The sequence below is a fragment of the Salvelinus fontinalis genome, chromosome 13 (genome assembly GCF_029448725.1).
Source record: "Salvelinus fontinalis isolate EN_2023a chromosome 13, ASM2944872v1, whole genome shotgun sequence".
NCBI lineage: Eukaryota > Metazoa > Chordata > Actinopteri > Salmoniformes > Salmonidae > Salvelinus > Salvelinus fontinalis.
In genome coordinates this window covers 40742666-40766485 of record NC_074677.1, presented here as the reverse complement: position 1 = coordinate 40766485, position 23820 = coordinate 40742666, and the positions used below count along the sequence as shown (strand labels likewise).

General features: G+C 44.8%; 1 protein-coding gene across 2 annotated transcripts in view; it reads right to left on the bottom strand.

Annotated features, from left to right (window-relative positions):
- LOC129868678 (A disintegrin and metalloproteinase with thrombospondin motifs 2-like) overlaps window positions 1-23264 on the bottom strand; it is a 63614-nt gene extending 40350 nt beyond the window's left edge. For both annotated transcript variants that reach the window (XM_055942855.1, XM_055942856.1), the window contains exons 1-2: window positions 23093-23264; window positions 21395-21819 (exon numbers count right to left, since the gene is read on the bottom strand). In XM_055942855.1, coding sequence (XP_055798830.1) covers window positions 21395-21819; window positions 23093-23177 — 510 coding nt within the window. In that variant the 5' untranslated portion in view covers window positions 23178-23264. The remainder of the gene's footprint in view (window positions 1-21394; window positions 21820-23092) is intronic.
- Between the last annotated feature and the right edge of the window lie 556 nt (window positions 23265-23820).

Below are 23820 nucleotides of genomic sequence, written 5' to 3'. Positions count from 1 at the left end.
ACAATCCAAAATGTATTTTTGATGCTGTCGCAAAACTAACTTAAAGGCATTCCCCAAGAGAGGATGGCTTTCACTTCAGCAGTGATAAATTCATGAACTTCTTTGACGAAAAGATCATGATCATTAGAAAGCAAATTACAGACTCCTCTTTTAAATCTGCATATTTCTCCAAAGCTCAGCTGTCCTGAGTCTGCACAACACTGCCAGGACCTAGTATCACGGGAGATATTCAAGTTTTTTAATCCTATATCTCTTGACACATTCATGAAAATAGTAATGGCCTCTAAACCTTCAAGCTGCATACTGGACCCTATTCCAACTAAACTACTGAAAGAGCTGCTTCCTGTGCTTGGCCCTCCTATGTTGAACATAATAAAAGTCTCCCTATCCACCGGATGTGTACCAAACTCACTAAAAGTGGCAGTAATAAAGCCTCTCTTGAGAAAGCCAAACCTTGACCTAGAAAACATAAAAACTATCGGCCTATATCGAATCTCCCATTCCTCTCCAAAAAATGTTTTTAATTCACTGCCTTCCTGAAGACAAACAATGTATGCGAAACACTTCAGTCTGTCCTCGTGCTCCTAGACCTGAGTGCTGCTTTTGACACCATCAATCATGACATTCTTTTGGAGAGATTAGAAACCCAAATTGGTCTACATGGACAAGTTCTGGCCTGGTTTAGAACTTATCTGATGCAAAGATGTCAGTTTGTCTCTGTGGATGGTTTGTCCTCTGACAAATCAACTGTAACTTTCGGTGTTCCTCAAGGTTCCGTTTTAGGACCACTGTTGTTTTCACTCTATATACCTCTTGGTAACTTTCACTACTATGCAGACGATACACAGTTGTACATTTCGATGAAACATGGTGAAGCCCCAAAATTGCCATCCCTGGAAGCCTGTGTTTCAAACATAAGGAAGTGGATGGTGGCAATTTTTTTTACTTTTTCTAGGTCCCAAGAAACAAATACATCTTCTGTTGGATCTGACAATTAATCTTGATGGTTGTACAGTCGCCTCAAATAAAACGGTGAAGGACCTCAGCGTTGCTCTTGACCTTGATCTCTCTTTTGACAAACATACCAATACTATTTCAAGGAGAGTTTTTGCTCATCTTCGTAACATTGCAAAAATCTGAAACTTTCTGTCCAAAAACTATGCAGAAAAGTTAATCCATGCTTTTGTCACTTCTAGGTTAGACTACTACGATGCTCTACTTTCCAGTTACCCGGATAAAGCACTAAATAAACTTCAGTTAGTGCTAAACACGGCTACTAGAATCTTGAAATGTGATCATATTACTCCAGTGCTAGCCTCTACACTGGCTCCCTGTAAAGGCTAGGGCTGATTCAAAGATTTTACTGCTAACCTACAAACATTACATGGGCTTGCTCCTACCTATCTCTCTGATTTGGTCCTGCTGTGCATACCTACACGTACACTATGGTCACAAGACGCAGGCCTCCTTATTGTCCATAGAATTTCTAAGCAAACAGCTGGAGGCAGGGCTTTCTCCTATAGAGCTCCATTTTTATTGAATGGTCTGCCTATCCATGTGAGAGATGCAGACTCGGCCTCAACCTTTAAGTCTTTATTGAAGACTCATCTCTTCAGTAGGTCCTATGATAGAGTGTAGTCTGTCCCAGGGGTGTGAAGGTGAACGGAAAGGCACTGGAGCAACGAACAGCCCTTGCTGTCTCTGCCTGGCCGGTTCCCCTCTCTCCACCTGGATTCTCTGCCTCTAACCCTATTACAGGGGCTGAGTCACTGGCTTACTGGTGCTCTTCCATCCCGTCCCTAGGAGGGGTGTGTCACTTGAGAGGGTTGAGTTACTGACGTGATCTTCCTGTCCGGGTTTGGCGCCCCCCTCGGGTTCGTGCCGTGGGGGAGATCTTTGTGGGCTATACTCAGACTTGTCTCAGGATAGTAAGTTGGTGGTTGAAGATATCCCTCTAGTGGTGTGGGGGCTGTGCTTTGGCAAAGTGGTTGGGATTATATCCTGCCTGGTTGGCCCTGTCTGGGGGTATCGTCGAACCGGCAGTGTCTCCCGACCCCTCCCTCACAGTGTCTCCCGACCCCTCCTGTCTCAGCCTCCAGCATTAGTTTATGTGTCGGGGGCTAGGATCAGTCTGTTATGTCTGGAGTATTTCTCCTGTCTTATTTGGTGTCCTGTGTGAATTTAAGTATGCTCCGTCTAATTCTCTCTCCCTCTCCTCCCAGAGGACCTGAGCCCTGGTACCATGCCTCAAGACTACCTGGCCTGATGACTAATTGCTGTCCCCAATCCACCTGGTCATGCTGCTGCTCCAGTTTCAACTGTTCTGCATGTGGCTATGGAACCCTGACCTGTTCACCGGACGTGCTACCTGTCCCAGACCTGCTGTTTTCAACTCTCTAGAGACCGCAGGAGCGGTAGAGATACTCTTAATGATCGGCTATGTAAAGCCAACTGACATTTACTCCTGAGGTGCTGCACCCTCGACAACTACTGTGATTATTATTATTTGACCATGCTGGTCATTTATGAACATTTGAACATCTTGGCCATGTTCTGTTATAATCTCCACCCGGCACAGCCAGAAGAGGACTGGCCACCCCTCATAGCCTGGTGCCTCTCTAGGTTTCTTCCTAGGTTTTGGCCTTTCTAGGGAGTTTTTCCTAGCCATCGTGCTTCTACACCTGCATTGCTTGCTGTTTGGGGTTTTAAACTCGGTTTCTGTACAGAACTTTGAGATATCAGTTGATGTACAAAGGGGTATATAAATAAATTTGATGATTTTTGTGTGTGTGCGTGTGTGTGCGTGTGTGTGTGTGTGTGTGTGTGTGTGTGTGTTTGTGTTTGACTCTGAGTGCCTGCATGCGTATTTTCAGGGACTGCAATATACCAGGCCATAGAACAGGCCTAAAACAACAAAACATTTCCAATAAGACAACAAACTTATCTTGGGTACAGGGGACTTCACTTTTTCATTCAGTCAAAAATTAAATAAACAATTCCAAGTAAAGATGAGAGCTAATTCCATTTTACTGAGAAGGGCGGGTTTAAACTATTTTCAAACCAGAGAAAAAAGCTGAGAAATCAGGAGAGAAGAGGTAGGGAGAGGGGGCAGGAAAATGAATGAATACAGAGGTAGTCATGTCTGTAGGGAGAAGGGAGAACATAGCCTGCCTGACATGTTCCAAATAAGAAGCAGACAGAGCAGAGCTCTCACTCAGGCTGACTTGCTGCCTTGCCATTAAGAACCAGACAGCTGTCTGTCTGTCTGTCAGTCAGAACAGGGGTGGAAGCACCTGAGCACTACCTTAGCTCTCAAAATGGACAGCTCTGTGTGCAATTGCAGATACTGTATACTGCAGCTAAGCACATCTCTAAGAGGTAGTGGAAGGTTTAATAGGGTTGACAATGGTACTATTGTCCAGTTGATATGAATGAACGAGCCATTATAATAACTCCAGCCCTGTATCCCTTTGCACTCACATCCCTGTCATCCCATATATGTCTTGAAAATGGCAGATTTGGTCACTGATAAGTGCCTCAATTGGAATGCAGTGGCTGTATAGTAACATACTGTATATGACTCATAAAGTTCATTCGAAAAGTATTCAAACCCCTTGACTTTTTCCCCATTTTGTTACTTTACAGCCTTATTCCAAAATGGATTAAATTGTTATTTTTTCCTCATCAATCTACATACAATACCCTATAATGACAAACCAAAAACAGTTTTTGAGAAATTTATAAAACAAATTAAAATCTGAAATATTACATTTACTTAAGTATTCAATACTTTTACTCAGTACTTTGTTGAAGCACCGTTGGCAGTGATTACAGCCTCAAGTCTTCTTAGGTATGACGCTACAAGCTTGGCACACCTATATTTACATTTACATTTAAGTCATTTAGCAGACGCTCTTATCCAGAGCGACTTATTCGGGGAGTTTCTCCCATTCTTTTCTGTAGATCCATTCAAGCTCTGTCGGATTAATGGGGAGCGTCGCAGCACAGCTATTTTCAGGTCTCTCCAGAGATGTTCGATTGGGTTCAAGTCCGGGCTCTGGCTGGGCCACTCAAGGACATTGAGAGAATTGTCCCGAAGCCACATCCACGATGTCTTGGCTGAGTGCTTATGGTCGTTGTCCTGTTGGAAGGTAAACCTTCACCACAGTCTGAGGTCCTGAGCGCTCTGGAGCAGGTTTTCATTAAGGATCTCTCTGTACTTTGCTCCGTTCATATTTCCCTCGAACCTGACTAGTCTCCCAGTCTCTGCCGCTGAAAAACAGCCCCACAGCATTCTGCCACCACCACTCTTCACCGTTGGGATGGTGCCTGGTTTCCTCAAGACGTGACGCTTGGCATTCAGGCTAAAGAGTTCAATCTTGGATTCATCAGACCAAATAATCTTGTTTCTCATGGTCTGAGAGTCCTTTAGGTGGCTTTTGGCAAACTCCAAGCGGGCTGTCTTATGCCTTTTACTGAGGAGTGGCTTCCGTCTGGCCACTCTACCATAAAGGCCTGATTGGTGGAGTGCTGTAGAGATGGTTGTTCCTCTGGAAGGTTCTGCCATCTTCACAGAGGACCTCAAGAACCCCATCGGGTTCTTGGTCACCTCCCTGACCAAGGCCCCTCTCCCCTACAATTGCTCAGTTTGGCCGGGCGGCCAGCTCTAGGAAAAGTCTTGGTGGTTCAAAACTTCTTCCATTCAAAAATGGTGGACGCCTCTGTGTTCTTGGGGACCTTCAATGCTGCAGTAATGTTTGGTACACTTCCCCAGATCTGTGCCTCGACACAATCCTGTCTCAGGGCTCTGCGGTCAATTCCTTCGACCTCATGGCTTGGTTTTTGCTCTGACATGCACAGTCAACTGTGGGACCTTATATAGACAGGTGCATGCCTTTCCAAATCATGTCCAATCAATTGAATTTACCACAGCTGGACTCCAATCAAGTTGTAGAAACATCTCAAGGATGATCAATGGAAACAGGATGCACCTGAGCTCAATTTTGAGTCTCATAGCAAAGGGTCTGAATAGTTATGTAAATAAGGTATTTCTGTTTTAATTTTGAATGGATTTGCAAAAATAATAAAAAACCTGTTTTCACTTTGTCATTATGGGGTATTGTGTGTGGATTTATGAGGGGAATTTAAAAAAAACTTTTTTTAGAGTAAGGCTGTAACGTAACAAAATATGGAAAGAGTATACTGTACAGTGCATTCAGAAATGATTCACACCCCTTTGACTTTTTCCACATTTTGCTGTTTGTGTTACAGCCTGTATTTGAAATGAACAAAATGTAGATTTTTTGGTCACTGGCCTACACACAACCCCCCCGTAATGTTAATGCGGAATTGTGTTTTTATTTATTTATTCATTTAATTATAAAAAATGAAAAACTGAGTCAATAAGTATTCAACCCCTTATGTCAAGCCTAAAGTAAACATTTCCTTAGGAACTCATATAATAAGTTGCATGCACTCACTCTGTGTGCAAAAATACTGTTTAACACGATTTTTAAACGACTGCCTCATCTCTGTACCCCACACACACAATTATCTGTAAGGTCCCTCAGTCGAGAAGTGAATTTCAAACACAGATTCTACCACAAAGACCAGGGAGGTTTTCCAATACCTCGCAAAAAGGGCACCTATTGGAAGATGTGTGATTAAAAAAAGCTAACACTGAATGTCCCTTTGAGCTTTGAGGTAAAGTTATTAATTATACTTTGGATGATGTATCAGAGACAGAGCTGGCCTCCGCCAAGTACCCTGCCCTGAACTGTCACCAGCCGGCTACCACCTGGTTACTCAACCCTGCACCTTAGATGCTGCTGCCTATGTACATAGACATATGGAACACTGGTCACTGGAATACTGGTCATTTTAATAACGTTTACATACTGTTTTACCCACTTCATATGCATATACTGTATTCTAGTCAAGTCATATCCCATTCAACTACTGCTATACATATACTATTCTATCCTACATATTCTTCAGATATACTACATATTCGATCCATATACTGTCCATAATGTCTATACATCCCATCATATATATAACAGTGGAGAACAGCGTCAAACACATGGACACCATGTCTGTGGTGTATTTGATATCATTCCACTTATTACGCTCCAGCCATTACCACAAACCTGTCCTCCGCAATTAAGGTGCCACCAACCTCCTGTGATATACAGTTGAAGTCGGAAGTTTACATACACTTAGGTTGGAGTCATTAAAACTGGTTTTACAACCACTCCACAAATGTCTTGTTAACAAACTCTAGTTTTGTCAAGTCGGTAAGGACATCTACTTTGTGCATGACACAAGTAATTTTTCCAACAAATGTTTACAGATATATTATTTCACTTATAATTCACTGTATCACAATTCCAGTGGGTCAGAAGTTTACATACATTAAGTTGACTGTGCCTTTAAACAGTTTGGAAAATTCCAGAAAATGATGTCATGGCTTTAGAAACTTCTGATAGGCTAATTGACATCATTTGAGTCAATTGGAGATGTACCTGTGGATGTATTTCAAGGCCTACCTTCAAACTCAGTGCCTCTTTGCTTGACATCATGGGTATTTCAGAAGAAATCAGCCAAGACCTCAAAAAAATAATTGTAGACCTCCGCAAGTCTGGTTCATCCTTGGGAGCATTTCCAAATGCCTGAAGTTACCACGTTCATCTGTACAAACAATAGTGTGCAAGAATAAACACCATGGGACCACGCAGCCGTCATACCGCTCAGAAAGGAGATGCGTTCTGTCTCCTAGAGATGAACGTACTTTGGTGCGAAAAGTGCACATTAATCCCAGAACAACAGCAAAGGACCTTGTGAAGATGCTGCAGGAAACAGGTACAAAAGTATCTATATCCACAGTAAAACGAGTCCTGTATCGACATAACCTGAAAGGCCGCTCAGCAAGGAAGAAGCCACTGCTCCAAAACCGGCATAAAAAAAGCCAGACGACGGTTTGCAACTGCACATGGGGACAAAGATTGTACTTTTTGGAGAAATGCCCTCTGGTCTGATGCAACAAAAATAGAACTGTTTGTCCATAATGACCATCGTTATGTTTGGAGCTAAAAAAGGGAGGCTTGCAAGCCCGAAGAACACCATCTCAACCGTGAAACACGGGGGTGGCAGCATCATGTTGTGGGGGTGCTTTGCTGCAAGAGGGACTGGTGCACTTCACAAAATAGATGGCATCATGAGGGAGGAAAAATATGTGGATATATTGAAGCAACATCTCAAGACATCAGTCAGGAAGTTAACGCTTGGTTGCAAATGGGTCTTCCAAATGGAGAATGACCCCAAGCATACTTTTGAAGTTGTGGCAAAATGGTATTGGTATTGGTACAATCCTATAGAAAATTTGTGGGCAGAACTGAAAAATCGTGCTCGAGCAAGGAGGCCTGCAAACCTGACTCAGTTACATGAGCTCTGTCAGGAGGAATGGGCCAAAATTCACCCAACTTATTGTGGGAAGCTTGTGGGAGACTACCTGAAACGTTTGACCCAAGGTAAACAATTTAAAGACAATGCTACCAAATACTAATTGAGTGTATGTAAACTTCTGACCCACTGGGAATGTGATGAAAGAAATAAAAACTGAAATAATTGTTCTCTCTACCATTATTCTGACATTTCATATTCTTAAAATAAAGTGGTGATCCTAACTGACCTAAGACAGAGGATTTTTACGAGGATTAAATGTCAGGAATTGTGAAAAACTGAGTTTAAATGTATTTGGCTAAAGTGTATGTAATCTTCCGACTTCAACTGTATATACAGTACCAGTCAAAAGTTTGGACACATCTACTCATTCAAGGGTCTTTCTTTATTTTTACTATTTTCTACATTGTAGAATAATAGGGAAGACATCAAGACTATGAAACAACACATATGGAATCATGTAGTAACCAAAAAAGTATCAAAATATATTTTAGATTCTTCAAAGTAGCCACCCTTTGCCTTGATTAAATTTTCGCACACTCTTGGCATTCTCTCAACCAGCTTCACCTGGAATACTTTTCCAACAGTCTTGAAGGAGTTCCCACATATGCTGAGCATTTTTAGGCTGCTTCTCCTTTACTCTGTGGTCCAACTAATCCCAAACCATCTCAATTGGTTAGAGGTTGGGAGGCCAGGTCATCTGATGCAGCACTCCATTACTCTCCTTCTTGGTCAAATTGCCCTTATGCAGCCTGGAGGTGTGTTTTGGGTCATTGTCCTGTTGAAAAATAAATGATAGTCCCATTAAGCACATACCAGATGGGATGGAGTATCGCTGCAGAATGCTGTGGTAGCCAAGCTGGTTAAGTGTGCCTTGAATTCTAAATAAATCACTAACAGTGTCACCAGCAAAGCACCCTCACATCATCACACCACCTCCTCCATGCTTCACGGTGGGAACCACACATGCGAAGATCAACCGTTCACCTACTCTGCGTCTCACAAAGACACAGTGGTTGGAACCAAAAATCTCAAATTTGGACTCATCAGACCAAAGGACAGATTTCCAATCCAAATCAAATCGTATTGGTCACATGCGCATATTTAGCAGATGTTTTTGCAGTTGTAGCAAAATGCATGTGTTCCTAGCTCCAACAGTGCAGTATAATATCGAACAATTCACAACAATACACACAAATCTAAAAGTAAAATAATGGAATTAGGAAATATATAAATATTAGGACGAGCAATGTCGGAGTGGCATTGACTAAAATACAGCAGAATTGAATACAGTATATACATATGAAATAAATCTTGCAGTATGTAAACATTATTAAAGTGACCAGTGATTCCATGTCTATGTATATAGAGCAGCAGCTTCTAAGGTGCAGGGTTGAGTAACCGGGTGGTAGCCGGCTAGTGCTGGCTATTTAACAGTCTGACGGCCTTGAGATAGAAGCTGTTTTCAGTCTCTCGGTCCCTGCTTTGAGGCACCTGTATTGACCTGCAATTCAACCTTGAAGGGCTGATTCACGCAGTCTCCTCTGAACAGTTGATGTTGAGATGTGTCTGTTACTTGAACTCTGTGAAGCAGTTACTTGGGCTGCAATTTCTAATGAACTTATCCTCTGCAGCAGAGGTAACTCTGGCTCTTCCTTTCCTGTGGCGGTCCTCATGTGAGCCAGTTTCATCATAGCTCTTGATAGTTTTTGCGACCGCACTTGAAGAAACTTTAAAAGTTCTTGAAATTTCCCGCATTGACTGACGGGCCAAAGCTACTTGTGATTTGTGTTGGATTGTTGATGTTCATTCTAGTAATCCCTTTCCTTTCTCTGCTAACCACTGAAAGCAGAAATATAGGACATGGATAGATTGAAACTGAAATCCCTTCTGGGCTGCATTCATTCTTCATTACAAGCTGACAATCAAACTCACAGCAGCCAGCCCTGCTAACGGGTGTCAGGAATCCACACAACGACATCAATGTTAACCTCAGACTAAAATCTTAAAAGCCTAATAAAACAATAACTGTTTAAAGTACAATATATACACAAGCATGGTCTAATGCAAACAATATTGCTCTCCCTCTCCCTCTCTCTCACACTCACAACCCCCCCTCCCCCCAGCACGCATGTGGGTGGGGGGGGGTGGGGATTCTGGGGGAGCCCCCCCCCCCCCAGATAGCATATGGCAAAATGTGTAGAATAGCAGGAAATGTAATTAAAGAACGCTAAATTCTCTCAGCCTCATTGCAAAAATTTTGAATAATAGTTATAAAACTGGACATTTTCCTCAACCATTATAATGTGTTGAATTGCAGGAAATTAACTTTAAAACATTTTCTCTTTGCCCCATGGGAAAATGTGTTGAAATAGAAGAAAAGCTTAGATGCTGGGGGAACCGCAAAACTGCTGTAGGCCACTGACGCATGCGCACACATTAAACTGTCCTGAGTCATCGGGTCAGATCTGTAACGGGTGACGCTCTCCTCATCCTCGGATGAGGTGAGGAGAGAAGGATCCTCAGACCAAAACGCAGGCTTTGGGAAATAAGCCATCTTTATTAAACAACGATGATGGCAAACACGAAACGAAACAAAACACTTTCAAACTACAAAATAACAAAACGACGTTGACGAAACCTGAACATAAACTTACATAACTAAACATAAACTTACGTACAGGAAACAGACGACATCGAAACGAAAACGAAACAAACAAACGCTACAGTCCAGTGTGGTACGAACAAACATACTGACACAGGAGACAATCACCCACAAACAAACAGTGAGAATGCCCTACCTAAATATGGCTCTTGATTAGAGGAAAACGCAAACCACCTGCCTCTAATCAAGAGCCATACCAGGCAAACCAAAACCAACATAGAAACAGATAACATAGAATGCCCACCCAACCTCACGTCCTGACCAACTAACACACAAAAACTAACATAAATAGGTCAGGAACGTGACAGTACCCCCCCCACAAGGTGCGAACTCCGGACGCACCAGCACAAAGTCTAGGGGAGGGTCTGGGTGGGCATCTAACCACGGTGGTGGCTCAGGCTCCGGGCGCGGTTCCCACCCCACCATAATCCATCCTAACTTCCTCCCTCCAAGAATGTCCACCCTCTTTTTTCCCCCACACAATTCTCTTAATAATATACCTAATAAGGATAACACCGGGACAGAGAGATAAATCAAGATAGAGGGATAGATAAGAATATAGAGGTAGATGAAGATAGAGAGGGAGATCAGGATAGAGGGGCAACTCCGGACTGAAAGGCAGCTCCGGACAGAGAGACAGCTCTGGACTGATGGGCAGTTCTGGGTATTTAGCCTTTTCAGGCTGAAGGGCAGCTCATGGCTGACTGACGGCTCTCGACGCTCATGGCAGGCTGACGGCTCTCGACGCTCATGGCAGGCTGACGGCTCTCGACGCTCATGGCAGGCTGACGGCTCTCGACGCTCATGGCGCTCTGACGGCTCTGGCTGCTCATGGCTCTCTGACGGCTCTGGCTGCTCATGGCTCTCTGACGGCTCTGGCTGCTCATGGCTCTCTGACGGCTCTGGCTGCTCATGGCTCTCTGACGGCTCTGGCTGCTCATGGCTCGCTGGCGGCTCTGGCAGATCCTGTCTGGTTGGCGGCTCTGGCAGATCCTGTCTGGTTGGCGGCTCTGGCAGATCCTGTCTGGTTGGCGGCTCTGGCAGATCCTGTCTGGTTGGCGGCTCTGGCAGATCCTGTCTGGTTGGCGGCTCTGGCAGATCCTGTCTGGTTGGCGGCTCTGGCAGATCCTGTCTGGCTGACGGCTCTAGCGGCTCCTGTCTGGCTGATGGCTCTAGCGGCTCCTGTCTGGCTGACGGCTCTGTAGGCTCATGGCAGACGGGCGGCTTTGCAGGCTCATGGCAGACGGGCGGCTTTGCAGGCTCCTGGCAGACGGATGGCTCAGACGGCGCTGGGGAGACGGATGGCTCAGATGGCGCTGGGGAGACGGATGGCTCAGATGGCGCTGGGGAGACGGATGGCTCAGATGGCGCTGGGGAGACGGATGGCTCAGATGGCGCTGGTGAGACGGATGGCTCTGGCCGGATATGGCGCACTGTAGACCTGGTGCGTGGTGCCGGAACTGGAGGCACCGTGCTAATGATAAGCACCTTCCTACTAGTGCGGGGAGCAGGGACAGGGCACACTGTATTCTCAAAGCCTACTCTATCCCTGATGCGTGGTACCGGCACTGTTGACACCGGGCTGAGGACAAGCACATCAGGATTAGTAGGGGGAGAAGATACAGTGGGTTCAGGGCTCTGGAGACGCACAGGTAGCTTAGTGCGTGGGCCCGGAACTGGAGGCACCGGGCTAGATACACGCACTACAGGGAGAGTGCGTGGAGGAGGAACAGGGCTCAGGATACGCACTGGTAGCCTAGTGCGTAGTGTATACACTGTAGGTACTAGGCTGGGGCGGGGAGGTGGTGCCGGAAATACCGGACCGTGGAGGCGTACTGGCACTCTTGAGCATTGAGCTTGCCCAACCTTACCTGGTTGAATACTCCCGGTTGCCCGACCAGTGCGGGGAGGTGGAATAACCCGCACCGGGCTATGTAGGCGAACCGGGGAAACCATGCGTAAGGCCGGTGCCATGTATGCCGGCCCGAGGAGACGCACTGGAGACCAGACGCGTTGAGCCGGCCTCATGACACCTGGCTCAATACCCAATCTAGCCCTACCAGTGCGGGGAGGTGGAATAACCCGCACTGGGCTATGCACTCGTACAGGAGACACCGTGCGCTCTACTGCGTAACACGGCGCCTGCCCGTACTCCCGCTCTCCACGGTAAGCCTGGGAAGTGGGCGCAGGTCTCCTACCTGCCCTTGGCCCACTATCTCCTAGCCCCCCCCCAAGAAATTTTTGGGAATTACTCACGGGCTTTTTTGGCTTCCGTGCCAGACGCGTTCCCTCATAGCTCCGGTTCCTCTCCCCGGTAGCCTCTGCTCTCCTCCGTGCCTCCAGCTCAGCTTTGGGACGGCGATTTTCTCCTGCCTTAGCCCAGGGACCTTCTCCATTCATTATTTGCTCCCATGTCCAGAAATCCTTTCTCTCCTGTCCCTTACTCCGTTTCGTTTTCCCTTGCCGCTTGGTCTTAGCTTGGTGGGTGATTCTGTAACGGGTGACGCTCTCCTCATCCTCGGATGAGGTGAGGAGAGAAGGATCCTCAGACCAAAACGCAGGCTTTGGGAAATAAGCCATCTTTATTAAACAACGATGATGGCAAACACGAAACGAAACAAAACACTTTCAAACTACAAAATAACAAAACGACGTTGACGAAACCTGAACATAAACTTACATAACTAAACATAAACTTACGTACAGGAAACAGACGACATCGAAACGAAAACGAAACAAACAAACGCTACAGTCCAGTGTGGTACGAACAAACATACTGACACAGGAGACAATCACCCACAAACAAACAGTGAGAATGCCCTACCTAAATATGACTCTTGATTAGAGGAAAACGCAAACCACCTGCCTCTAATCAAGAGCCATACCAGGCAAACCAAAACCAACATAGAAACAGATAACATAGAATGCCCACCCAACCTCACGTCCTGACCAACTAACACACAAAAACTAACATAAATAGGTCAGGAACGTGACAAGATCTCACATGTATTGCCTCCATTCGGAACTCTCGAGTTAAATCAAACAATACTCAAACAAACTACTAAACAAAGGACATCAAATAAGCTCTAGCTGAGCAACAATCTCACACGGAACATACCAACTGCTCCCAGCAACAACTAACACAGTACCTACCAACGCTTTCTGATAAACAACCAACACGCAATCACAACCAACACGCAATCACAACCAACACGCAATCACAACCAACACGCAATCACAACCAACACGCAATCACAACCAACACGCAATCACAACCAACACGCAATCACAACCAACACGCAATCACAACCAACACGCAATCACAACCAACACGCAATCACAACCAACACGCAATCACAACCAACACGCAATCACAACCAACTTCTCCAGCAATGATCTCTGCCTTCCTGAACAGAACACTGGCTTTTATATAGCTTCAGGTGGCAATGGTAATTAGAGACAGCTGTATCTTGACGAGGGGGCGGGGTCAGCTCTCCAATCATCCATTGAGGCCGACCAATCAGCTGCTTGGGGAGAAATTCCAGGAGGCCATCTCCTGAAACACACACACTCAAATAGAAACTTCAACACAGAAACTGGGGAACGTAACACTAACATCCACACTGCGGTTTTCCATTTGGAGACCGCAACCCCTGCAGGGACTGGCCAAGCCAGGTGGCTGAGATGACATCGCATACTGTAACTACAGACAGGACCGGAGGGAACTATCAAGACCCAACTCCTCGTTTTCATTCCCGCCCATCACTTTAACATTGCATTTGGATAGAGTCACACTCAACACTTTGTCTGTGTGTGCCCTGACACGCTTTCCCTTTGAAATGTTTTCCGCAGAAACATCTACTGTACGTATCCAGGTCGTGCTCCTTTACACCATGACATACATAGACAACTCTAAATGCTACGGTGTCAGTCATGGAAATTCTTCAAGACGTTCCATGTTTTTCATCTGCATAATTGGACCAAGTATCATGGCCCTGAAAGAAAGCCGACACAGAATCAAACAAAAACAAAACACGGCAAGACATCTCTAAGGAGGTCAGCTGTATTCGTGTGTTTAGACCTGTTCTCTACAGCAGAGGCCTTGTGTCTTCCGGTTCAAAGATCCTCTTTACGCTCAAGCTGGGCTTGTTATCTCAACTATAAATCCTGACAAGAGCGCCAATATGTCACTTTGAAACGGTAATGTAACACACAGCCTGCTGGACTGGGCATTCAGCCAGATGGATGAGAGATGGAGAGAGGGAAGGCGGACACTAGACAGACAGACAGTGAGAGACAACATGATAGACAGACAGTGTGGTAGACAGACAGACAGGCCACATGAGCGCTTAGTGGTGGAGGAAGAAGAATGCTTTCTTGTATCCTACAATTAAGACTGAGGTTTTCATCCACACTTATATAGAAAAGGGATCTGAACTCTGGTGAGAGGAAAGGAAATGTGCCTGTGCAGTGGGCTCCTCACTTCTATCATTCAATGCTGCTTCCTCCAGCTTGTAGCAATGGTAAGTGTGGCTTGTGGAATGTTAATGGCATCATCAAAGGCCACAGATATATGATATATAGATCCATAGAGACCAGATCCAGGGGATTGTGGAATGGCCCTAGCTGACAAGTGTGCTCCTCTTTAACCCCTCTCCACTGCTCACTCAGCTCCACAAAAGAGAGTGTCTCCTATTGGTCCAAACCAGAGAGGGGGTCAACAGATGGCTGCATCCTCTGCCAAGTCCCCAACAACTGGATGTTGGAGGTTATACACAACTGACATATGCTGAGTACACCAAACTTTATGAACACCTTGAGTTGCACCCCTCTTTTTGTCCTCAGAACAGCCTCAATTCGAAAGTGTTCCACGTGGTTGCTGGTCCATGTTGACTCCAATGCTTCCCACAGTTGTGTCAAGTTGGCTGGATGTCCCTTGGGTGATGGACCATTCTTGATACACCTGTGAAAAACTCAGCAGCATTGCAGTTCTTGACGCAAACCGGTGCATCTGGCACCTACTGCCATACCCCGTTCAAAGGCACTTCAATGTTTTGTCTTACCCATTCACCCTCTGAATGGCACACATACACAATCCATGTCTAAATTGTCTCAAGTACTCCTCCCCTTCATCTACACTGATTGAAGTGGATTTAACAAGTGACATAAATACGAGATCGTAGCTTTCACCTGGATTTACCTGGTCAGTCTATGTCATGGAGCAGGTGTTCTAAATGTTTTGTATAGTTAATATAATCAGTTAATATAATGCAATTGATGGAGGATTTTCAACCAACACAGAAACCATCAAAACGCAAAATTGCTAAACAGATAGATATCACGTACGCACGCATACAAGCACACACGCACACGCACACACGCGCAGACCAAGCTGACACGCTGACCCCTTGGAACAAATTGCATAAGAGGGCGGTTTCCATGACAACTGTCTGTAGCATAGGCCACAACAGATTTGCTCAGCCCCCCCCCCCCCCCACCCCCCACCAATAATAATTTGGTGGATGTCACTTTCTCCAATTTCAGTTTCCTATAGATACTGCGGCAATGGCAACAGCTTGTGCCTCTGCTGGATGTCTGAAGCGGACACTTGTAGTGCACCTCCTACTCAGTTCTCACTTAGCAGGGGTAGCGGCCTGCTCGGCTCTGGCATGGTGCAGTCTGCTAATGATGATACTCATGCCTGGCCTGCAATACCATGGCCATGCAGAGGGATGTGTGGAGAACATAGAGCAGACGATGAGAAGACCTGGGGCCTTAAAACCCGACTCTCTAAGCCCCAAATTAAATGTCACTTCTTTTTCTGGTATATTATATCTTGAAAAGTATAGACAAAATATGTATTTGCCATTTGGATCACTTAAAAGTGATACATGGGAAGGTGTTATGAATTATTGTTTACAAACTGCAGGTAAGGTTTCTCCTGGTAATTATGACGCATAGTCCTCTTGATAATTTCTCTTGCGTACCTTCTATCTGTCCATCTGATCCATCCAGGACAACTGATCCATCCAGGATTTCCCCCCATCCAGGATTGCTCCCCATCTATCATCAGAGTTCGTATTGTTAGGTGACCTAAACTGAGACATGCTTAACACCCCGGCTGTCCTACAATCTAAGCTAGATGCCCTCAATCTCCCACAAATGATCAAGGAACCTACCAGGTACAACCCTAAATCCGTAAACGCCGGCACCCTCATAGATGTCATCCTGACCAACCTGCACTCTAAATACACCTCTGCTGTCTTCAACCAGGATCTCAGAGATCACTGCCTCATTGCCTGCGTGCATAATGGGTCCGCGGTCAAACGACCACCCCTCGTCACTGTCAAACGCTCCCTAAAACACTTCAGCAAGCAGGCCTTTCTAATCAACCATTCCCGGGTATCCTGGAAGGACACCGATCTCATCCCGTCAGTAGAGGATGCCTGTTTGCTCTTTCAAAGTGCTTTCCTCACCATCTTAAATAAGCATGCCCCATTAAAAAAAATGTAGAACTAAGAACAGATATAGCCCTTGGTTCACCCCATACTTGACTGCCCTTGACCAGCACAAAAACATCCTGTGGCGTTCTGCATTAGCATCGAATAGCCCCCGCGATATGCAACTTTTCAGGGAAGTCAGGAACCAATATACTCAGTCAGTTAGGAAAGCTAAGGATAGCTTTTTCAAACAGAAATTTGCGTTCTGTAGCACTAATTCCAAAAATGTTGGGACACTGTAAAGTCCATGTAGAATAAAGGCACCTCCTCCCAGCTGCCCACTGCTCTGAGGCTAGGAAACACTGTCACCACGGATAAATCCACGATAATCGATCATTTCAATAAGCATTTTTCTACGGCTGGCCATGCTTTCCATCTGGCTACTCCGACCCCGGCCAACAGCTCAGCACCCCTCACAGCAACTTGCCCAAGCATACCCATTTCTCCTTCACCCAAATCCAGATAGCCAATGTTCAGAAAGAGCTGCAAAATCTGGATCCTTGAAAAACAGCTGAGCTAGACAATCTGGACCCTCTCTTTCTAAAATTATCTGCCAAAATTGTTGCAACCCCTATTACTAGCCTGTTCAACCTCTCTTTCGTATCGTCTGAGATCCCCAAAGATTGAAACGCTGCCGCGGTCATCCCCCTCTTCAAAGGGGGAGACACTCTTGACCCAAACTGTTATATACCTAAATTTATTTATTTTTATTTTACCTTTATTTAACTAGGCAGTCAGTTAAGAACACATTCTTATTTTCAATGACCATTTTGAATCCCACTGTACCTTCTCCACTATGCAATCTGGCTTCCGAGCTGGTCAGGGGTGCACCTCAACCACGCTCAAGGTCCTAAACGATATCATAACCGCTATCGATAAAAGACAGTATTGTGCAGCCGTCTTCATCGACCTGGTCAAGGCTTTCGACTCTGTCAATCACCGCATTCTTATCAGCAGACTCAATAGCCTTAACTTCTCAAATCACTGCCTCGCCTGGTTCACGAACTACTTCTCTGATAGAGTTCAGTGTGTCAAATCGGAGGGCCTGTTGTCCGGACCTCTGGCAGTCTCTATGGGGGTGCCACAGGGTTCAATTCTCGGGCCTACTCTTTTCTCTGTATATATCAATGATGTCGCTCTTGGTGCTGGTGATTCTCTGATCCACCTCTACGTAGATGACACCATTCTGTATACATCTGGCCCTTCTTTGGACACTGTGTTAACAAACCTCCAGACGAGCTACAATGCCATACAACACTCCTTCCTTGGCCTCCAACTGCTTTTAAATGCTAGTAAAACTAAATGCATGCTTTTCAACCGATTGCTGCCTACAATCGCCCGACCGACCAGCATCACTACTCTGGACGGTTCTGACTTAGAATATGTGAACAACTACAAATACCTAGGTCTCTGGTTAGACTGTAAACTCTCCTTCCAAACTCACATTAAGCATCTCCAATCCAAAGTTAAATCTAGAATTGGCTTTCTATTTCGCAACAAAGCCTCCTTCAGTCATGCTGCCAAATATACCCTTGTAAAACTGACTATCCTACTGATCCTTGACTTTGGCGATGTCATCTATAAAATAGCCTTCAACACTCTACTCAGCAAATTGGATGCAGTCTATCACAGTGCCATCCGTTTTGTCACCAAAGCCCCATATACTACCCACCACTGCGACCTGTATGCTCTCGTTGGCTGGCCCTCACTTCATATTTGTCACCAAACCCACTGGCTCCAGGTCATCTATAAGTCTTTGCTAGGTAAAGCACCGCCTTACTCCGGCTCACTGGTCACCATAGCAGCACCCACCCGTAGCACGCGCTCCAGCAGGTATATTTCACTGGTCACCCCCGAAGCCAACACTTACTTTAGCTGCTTTTCCTTCCAGTTCTCTGCTGCCAATGACTGGAACTAATTGCAAAAATCACTGAAGTTGGAGTCCTTTATCTCCCTCTCTAACTTTAAGCATCAGCTGTCAGAGCAGCTTACAGATCACTGTACTTTTACACAGCCAATATGTAAATAGCACACCCAACTACCTCATCCCCATATTGTTACTTATCCTCTTGTTCTTTTGCACAACAGTATCTCTACATGCACATCATCATCTGCACATCTATCACAGTGTTAATGCTAAATTGTAATTACTTCGCCACTATGGCCTATTTATTGCCTTACCTCCCTACTCTTCTACATTTGCGCACACTGTACATAGATTTTTCCATTGTGTTACTGACTGTACTTTTGTTTATGTGTAATTCTGCATTGTTGTTTTTGTCACACTGCTTGGCTTTATCTTGGCCTGGTCGCAGTTGTACATGAGAACTGGTTCTCAACTGGCCAACCTGGTTAAACAGCTAGCTATACCTCTCAATACAAACGAGACACATAAATGAGAGTTGAGTGATACAGATTAAACATGTAGTTTAGCTGACAAATAAATGTGGCTCCCGGCTGTCAGTCCGTCTGTACGTCTGCCTGTCTGTGCGACAGCGATAGGCCCGGGGCACAGATTTGAAAACACTGGTGGGTTTGTCGTTACAAAATTGCTTTGACGTTGCTTGCTTGAGCTTCTGAATGAAAACTGGAATTGTGGGCGATTTTCATTCAGCAAGGGATTGAGAATATTTTCCTAGTGCAACACTTGCTAGTTGGACCATATTTCAGACTTCTCAGCATGACCAGTGCCAGCAGCATGCTGGACACTATGGATAATAGTCACAAAAGCCCGCTCTCTCTACTGGTAAGCTAATTTAGCTGGCTCACAAACAGATAGATCCACACACGCATTGCTTGCAAATCTGCATAGCCTACCAGTGGGTGATTAACCTATAGCCAAACAAACCTTCATCCTCTTGCAAACTTTGCTGTAGTTGCTAGCTGGCTGAGTGTTTTCATTAAGGATGTGGAGTTTACTATTGCAACTTTTTGATGGCGAATTTATTCAACCCTATAGTTGCTGAGGATCAACTTTAAACAGGCAAGTGTTTGCACTGCGAGAGATCAGGCAGATAACGACACTACTGTTGCACCACAGTAGGTGGCCTATATTGTTCAACTTGTCTATGTAATTTAGAATTACATCTTAGTTCTGTAATGTTCCTAGCCGACTCCACTTGTAAATTGTAATTCTTATGCAGTAGAGTAACCCACACTGAACAAAAATAGCAATGAAACATGAAACATGTAAAGTGTTAGTCCCATGTTTCAATAATAAATCCATGAAATGTTCCATATGTACAAAAAGCATATTTCTCTCAAATGTTGTGCATAAATGTGTTTACATCCCTGAGAGCATTTCTTCTTCGCCAAGATAATCCATCCCCCTGACAGGTGTGGTATATCAAGTTGATTAAACAGCATGATCATTTCACAGGTGCACCTTGTGCTGGGGACAGTAAAAGGCCATTCTAAAATGGACAGTTTTGTCACACAACACAATGCCACAGATGTCTCAAGTTTTTAGGGAGTATCCAATTGGCATGATCTGCAGAAATGTCCACCAGAGCTGTTTCCAGATAATTGAATGTTCATTTCTCTACCATAAGCCGCCTCCGACGTCGTTTTAGAGAATTTGACAGTACATCTAACCAGCCTCACAACTGCAGACCACGTGTATGGTGTTGTGTTTCTAAAAAGCTGTTTTTGCTTTGTCATTAGGGGTTATTCTGCGTAGATTGATGAGGGAAAAAAACAATTTAATACATTTTATAACAAGGCTGTAACATATAACAAAATGCGGAAAGAGTCAAGGGGTCTGAATACTTTCCGAGAGACTGTATGTGGACTGAGGGATTAAATAGAGAACCTGCACTAGTCTGTCACAACACAGACAGTACTCTGTATGGACATGCTGTGGTGCTATGTGCTCCAAGCAGAGAAATGTAACACTCCTCACAGAGAGGAAAGAGTAATACAAGTCACTCACAGTCACAGACAGAAACTCAGCAATGAGACTGTCCATGTTTGAATACCGGTCTTTCTCTTGACAGTCGTTTTCTGACACCATGGTCTGGACTTGTTTATTGGACAGTTCTGATCACATCACTGCAAGTGTGTTTTGTCCAGATGACACGGGGGTTAAAGAGAGAAACACACAGGGGTGTGTTTTTAACAAATGGTTTACTTTATTGCTAATTCTAAATTCAGACTTGTCTGAAACCCACCTTGAGAGAGTACTACTCTGCAATGAGTGCTCTGTGTATCTTTAAGACGGGGCGGGGGCTTTGGCTAAACTATTTCATGTCATCATTAAGATATGTGGTTTTATTCCAGCTGGGTGGGAGGGAAAGAGGAGTGGATAAAGTAGCTGTCTGGGATACGAAGCGTAAGCCTCCAGGGACTTACAGCTCCACTGGGCCTCGCTCCCTCCCTCAACACAGAGACCTGCATACTGAATACTGCCACCCTGCCTGCTGGAGGCCAACCAGCAATGCCAAGCAGGGAACGAGAAGTCTGACATGAGATTACGTATGCTGCTTTTGTTTTTTACAGTCCTAGATTTCATGCAGACAATTATGAATAACATCTGCCTACATAAAAAAACACTTCAGTCCTTCTGTGCAGAGATACACAACCACAACAATGTGCCAGAGGTTCAACTCTCCAACCTCTCCTGTCTTTTTGGATGACATAAGTCTAGCCACCTTCAATACTATGGGATTGCCCCTTTGTCTATCATCTGTACCTAATACAGTTCTACAGGAGCAATATCAGTGTAACAACTATACATGAGGGACACATTTATCAACAGTGCAGCACTTACCAGGCCATCACAGTTGCTGATAGCGACGGATGTGTCCCTGACGTTGGTGACCTCTCCTACATAAAAGCAGTCGCTGTCCCGTAGAGGCTCATAGGTGGTCTGGCTTCCCTCCTCGTGCCACTCCACCTTAGCTCCGGGGACCACCAGCCTGGAGTTGAGGTGCAGGCGTAGGTGGAGCTCCTGGCCGAACACAGTGACATTGTAGAAGAGTGTCTCCCTGTGCCTGGCTGTACCCTCTCCCTCCTCCAGGTCTCCATGGCTGGGGTCTGAGGCGGCTACAGCCTCTCTTCTCCAGCGTCCGTGGGTCTGCTGGTGCTGGCTGTCCAGTTGAGGTGCAGAGACAGCACCTGAGAGGAAGCGGCCCTCTGAATCAGTGTTCACAGGCTTAACAACGCCATACTCCCTCAGGACATGCTGCAGAGACTCTGTATACACAGGGAGAGACAGAATCACACACTGATCAATACACACATAATCGTGCACAGGAGCACAGATGCACTCAAACAGTCCCCCCCTCATACACACACATGCACAGGCACATGCATGTGTGTGTGTCTATAGTATCAATAGCACAGTGGAGGCTGGTGAGAGGAGCTATTGGAGGACAGGCTCATTTTAATGGCTGAAGTGGAATAGTGTCAAACATGTGGTTTCCACTTGTTTGATATGTTTGATATATTCCATAAATTCCATTCCAGCCATTACAATGAGCCCATCCTCCTATAGCTCCTCCCACCAGCATCCACTGCTATAGCATAGGTCAAAACTTATGCTGGGTCTAACTTTATAAACACATTATATCATAAAATGTGAATCTATCGCTGACACATTTTACAACCACAACTGACTTTGGTATATTTCCTACCTTATCAATAAACCACAGGCAATAATGAGCATTGACTAATAGGCCTATCAACAACAACAAAAAACGTCGGTGTGCCCCTGTGTTCACGCCCGTTCGCGCGCAGATGAGCACGCTCGTCTCCTCCAAGTTCAGAGCAAACACATCAATTTATATGCATGACTGCATCTATTGTCTACTTGCGAGTTGCGACAGTTTTGGTTGGAAGCTGTGACCCAGCACGCATACAAGCACATGTCAAGACCGGGTGATGATTAAAGCTGTCTACTATGAAGAATAACTGAGGTCGATATTCATGAAATCAGGTAATTACAAATGTAAAATCCAATTGAAGCGTAAAGTTGAATTTCATTTCAAACATTTATTTTACTAGTCAAATGCAATTGATTATTTGGAGACGGGCGTTTTTAGGTTAACTTAAGCTATAACTGCTATAAAAACTTTAACAATAAATGTGCTAATTCATACGACTATATATATAACGAATTTGAATCAATAGTGCATGATCTATGTTCCATTGGAATGTTCTTCAGATGCTGAAATTGAGCGCACGTAAACTGTGTTTGAATTAAAAAGAAATGTGGAAAAAGTTGGTCTCATGCAAAAGAAAGGGAAACGTACTGAGACACTGCAAAAAAAATACCATAGGTACTCAACGATATTTCTGTGTATGTAAAATGTTATTGAACTTGTATAGGCTACGACATAACCTGTGTGAATTTGACATGCTCCAAAATCGAATCGTGATCAGATCATTTTCGCAAGGGTGGTAGCCTACCCAGGTTATTAAAGCCTAAGCTTTACACAATTGTATCAAACGTATCAATCACACATACCTATGCCATTGGAGATATAAAGTCCATTCGCGTGAATTAAATGCAGTAAAATAATAAAGAATGCAAATCCAGGCGTAACATCCATTGCAGGTATGAAGAAAAAGACCGCACATCAGAGAGGCGGACTTTGAGATTCTAGATAATGCGATCTACCAGCCCCGAACCCCCTCCGGAACAGATCGCAAAGTGCTCTCTCTCTCTCTCTCTCTCTCTCTCTCTCTCTCTCTCTCTCTCTCTCTCTCTCTCTCTCTCTCTCTCTCTCTCTCTCTCTCTCTCTCTCTCTCTCTCTCTCTCTCTCTCTCTCTCTCTCTCTCTCTCTCTCTCTCTCTCTCTCTCTCTCTCTCTCTCACACACACACACACAACGTAATAAAGTAATATGTAGAAATTAAGCTATTGTATCATGTAACATTATCACTCACAGGGAACAGTGATAACGATATAGCGCACATATTTGGCCACTTTAAATCGATAACGAACTTTACAAATGGTTATAAGACATATCGGTGTGGGAATCAAGACTGTCCATCACCCTCTGACCTTGAATTTCCCATGGTCTATGGAGCCTTACATAATAATAACAATAATAATGAATGCCATTTAGCAGACACTTTTTTTCCAAAGCTACTTAGTCATGCTGTTCCTACATGACCACCAATCGAAACAACGATGTTGGTGTTGCAAGTGCCATGCTCTACCCCCCCCCCCCTCCCCCCATATATATTTCAA